The sequence below is a fragment of the Procambarus clarkii genome, chromosome 12 (assembly GCF_040958095.1).
Source record: "Procambarus clarkii isolate CNS0578487 chromosome 12, FALCON_Pclarkii_2.0, whole genome shotgun sequence".
Taxonomy (NCBI): domain Eukaryota; kingdom Metazoa; phylum Arthropoda; class Malacostraca; order Decapoda; family Cambaridae; genus Procambarus; species Procambarus clarkii.
This window is the reverse complement of record NC_091161.1, coordinates 10,643,458-10,647,268: the sequence shown is the minus strand read 5'-3', so window position 1 is coordinate 10,647,268 and position 3,811 is coordinate 10,643,458. Positions and strand designations below refer to the sequence as shown.

General features: G+C 43.1%; 1 protein-coding gene across 1 annotated transcript; it reads left to right on the top strand.

Moving 5' to 3' along the window:
• Positions 1 to 2,731: 2,731 nt before the first annotated feature.
• On the top strand, positions 2,732 to 3,298 carry LOC138363942 (SUMO-interacting motif-containing protein 1-like). Its single transcript, XM_069323396.1, has one exon. The coding sequence runs from the start codon at positions 2,732 to 2,734 to the stop codon at positions 3,296 to 3,298; it is 567 nt and encodes a 188-aa protein (XP_069179497.1).
• Positions 3,299 to 3,811: the final 513 nt, after the last annotated feature.

The following is a 3,811-nucleotide window of genomic DNA, read 5'->3' as shown; positions in this document are numbered from 1 at the left end:
TCGAAGACATCATAAGAAGGAAAGTGAAAAGCCATGCAACCTCCGAAGAGACAACTAACACAACACCTATACCCCCTATTAGACTATTTTACAGGAACTTCTTTTCCACAGCTCATAAAACAGAGGAAAGGGTCCTGAAAGATATTGTTAATAGAAACGTTATCCCTACAGACAAAAATCAGAGGATACAACTGACGATTTACTATAAAACCAGAAAAACGGCCAGCCTACTCATGAGAAACTCTCCAGACACGAAACAGAACGCTTTAAAAGAGACTAACGTCGTCTATGCCTTCAAATGCCCACTTGGGGACTGTAAGCTCCAAAAAACCAGTATATAGGCAAGACAACAACATCTCTTTCTAGGCGTTTAACGATGCATAAACAACAGGGCTCCATTAAGGAACATATAATCTCTTCCCATAACCAAACCATCGCCAGAGAAATCCTAGTAAACAACACAGAAATCATCGATAGATACAGCGATAGCAGGCGGCTTGACGTTTGCGAGGCACTACACATCAAGAAGTCAACACCAGCAATCAACAGCCAATTATTGCACAACTATATTCTACCCACCTCAAGACTCCGCTCCAATATAGAAGCATCAAGAAATATGGACCAATAGGCTTTCTACAAACACTTCTATTCAATACCCATTGTTTCTGTTCTGTCTTGTGTTGATACTTTTAATACCCTATTAATATCCTCTAGTGTTCTGTCTTGTGTTAATGCCACATCATCCTTCCCACCTCACTCAAATGTAATGCCACATCACCCTTCCCACCTCACTCAAATGTAGATATAAAATCAGGGAAACGCAAGTTCTAATCAGTTGTGTATTTGTGAAGTCTTTGAAAATGTAATAAGTTTTACGAAACGCGCCCGTGTCGCGTCAGACTAGAAATAAAAATGAATTTTGGAGAAGTGATTTTTGATTTACCTCCAACAGTGAAGCATAATGTACGAAAGATTGAGAAAATTCGTGTTAAAATTATTAATCTTACTTTTTCGGTCATATTTAATAATATATGTCTGCAGGAAAGACTGCTACCAAAATATACTAATATATATATATATATATGCGAACAGGCCTGAATGGTCCCCAGGACAATATGCAACTGAAAACTCACACCCCAGAAGTGACTCGAACCCATACTCCCAGAAGCAACGCAACTGGTATGTAGGCGTCTTGTACATACCAGTTGCGTTGCTTCTGGGAGTATGGGTTCGAGTCACTTCTGGGGTGTGAGTTTTCAGTTATATATATATATATATATATATATATATATATATATATATATATATATATGTCGTACCTAGTAGCCAGAACGCACTTTTCAGCCTACTATGCATGGCCCGATTTGCCTAATAAGCCAAGTTTTCATGAAATAATGTTTTGTTGACTACCTAACCTACCTAACCTAACCTAACCTAACTTTTTCGGCTACCTAACCTAACTTAACCTATAAAGATAGGTTAGGTTAGGTTAGGTAGGGTTGGTTAGGTTCGGTCATATATCTACGCTAATTTTAACTCTAATAAAAAAAAATTGACCTCATACATAATGAAATGGGTAACTTTATCATTTCATAAGAAAAAAATTATAGAAAATATATTAATTCAGGAAAACTTGGCTTATTATGCAAATCGGGCCTTGCATAGTAGGCTGAGAAGTGCGTTCTGGCTACTAGGTACGACATATATATATATATATATATATATATATATATATATATATATATATATATATATATATATATATATATATATATATATATATATATATATGCAAACAAGCCTGAATGGTCCCCAGGACTATATACAACTGAAAACTCACACCCCAGAAGTGACTCGAACCCATACTCCCACAACTTGTTTGCATTTGTGTTCCTCACGTGTGCCCCAAAGAATGAGGTGATTTGATAAAATGCTATGCCCAAGATTACCATCCGAGTGCCGGCGGGGAAGTGGTTCAAATAGCCTCGGCTATCACTTCCTTATGTCCGGTCGTGATGGTCAAGCGGATTAAGGCGTCCCTGTACATACCAGTTGTGGGAGTATGGGTTCGAGTCACTTCTGGGGTGTGAGTTTTCAGTTGTATATAGTCCTGGGGACCATTCAGGCTTGTTTGCATTTGTGTTCCTCACGTGTGCCCCAAAGAATGAGGTGATTTGATAAAATGCTATGCCCAAGATTACCATCCGAGTGCCGGCGGGGAAGTGGTTCAAATAGCCTCGGCTATCACTTCCTTATGTCCGGTCGTGATGGTCAAGCGGATTAAGGCGTCCCTGTACATACCAGTTGTGGGAGTATGGGTTCGAGTCACTTCTGGGGTGTGAGTTTTCAGTTGTATATAGTCCTGGGGACCATTCAGGCTTGTTTGCATTTGTGTTCCTCACGTGTGCCCCAAAGAATGAGGTGATTTGATAAAATGCTATGCCCAAGATTACCATCCGAGTGCCGGCGGGGAAGTGGTTCAAATAGCCTCGGCTATCACTTCCTTATGTCCGGTCGTGATGGTCAAGCGGATTAAGGCGTCCCTGTACATACCAGTTGTGGGAGTATGGGTTCGAGTCACTTCTGGGGTGTGAGTTTTCAGTTATATATATATATATATATATATATATATATATATATATATATATATATATATATATATATATATATATATATATATATATATATATATATATATATATCAGAGGGTTATAACAGGTTATAACTCAGAATGGGTTATAATAGAGTATACTCAGAATGTGCAACTTTTATAATGGTCAGCCCCGGGGCTGTGACCTCTGACCCCGGGGCTGTCACCTCTGACCCCGGGGCTGTCACCTCTGACCCCGGGGCTGTGAACTCTGACCCCGGGGCTGTGAACTCTGACCCCGGGGGTGTCAACTCTGACCCCGGGGCTGTGACCTCTGACCCCGGGGCTGTGACCTCTGACCCCGGGGCTGTCACCTCTGACCCCGGGGCTGTCACCTCTGACCCCGGGGCTGTGAACTTTGACCCCGGGACTGTGACCTCTGACCCCGCGGCTGTGAACTATGACCCCGGGGCTGTGAACTATGACCCCGGGGGTGTCAACTCTGACCCCGGGGCTGTGACCTCTGACCCCGGGGCTGTGACCTCTGACCCCGGGGCTGTCACCTCTGACCCCGGGGCTGTCACCTCTGACCCCGGGGCTGTGAACTTTGACCCCGGGACTGTGACCTCTGACCCCGCGGCTGTGAACTATGACCCCGGGGCTGTGAACTATGACCCCGGGGGTGACAACTCTGACCTCTGCCGTTAACTACACATCAGGCAGCATAATCAGCATATTTACTAATGACTCTAGAACTATGTTGCCAGCAAATATAAACGAGGCCACATAATCTTTAGAGGTCGACTCTGATTGATTTCCAAAATGGATGAAAGATTGGCAGTTGTTTAATGCTGAGAAAATCAGATCTTTGAACCAAGAAAATGACAATAGAGTTGCCATATATCTGATCAACAGAGGTATATTGAACTCTGAATGTGCTTATCAGGAACTTCTGATTAGAAATGATCCTATGATAAAAGTATGAATAGAATTAATGTTATAAATAAAGTGAAGGGAGCCGGTGGCTGAGCGGAGAGAACAGTGGACGCGTAATCCTGTGGTCCCGGGTTCGATCCCGGGCTCTGGCGAGGAACAATGGGCAGAGTTTCTTTCACCCTGATGCCCCCCTGTTACCTAGCAGTAAAATAGGTACATGGGTGTTAGTTACCTGTCACGGGCTGCTTCCTGGGGGTGGAGGCCTGGTCGAGGACCGGGCCGCGG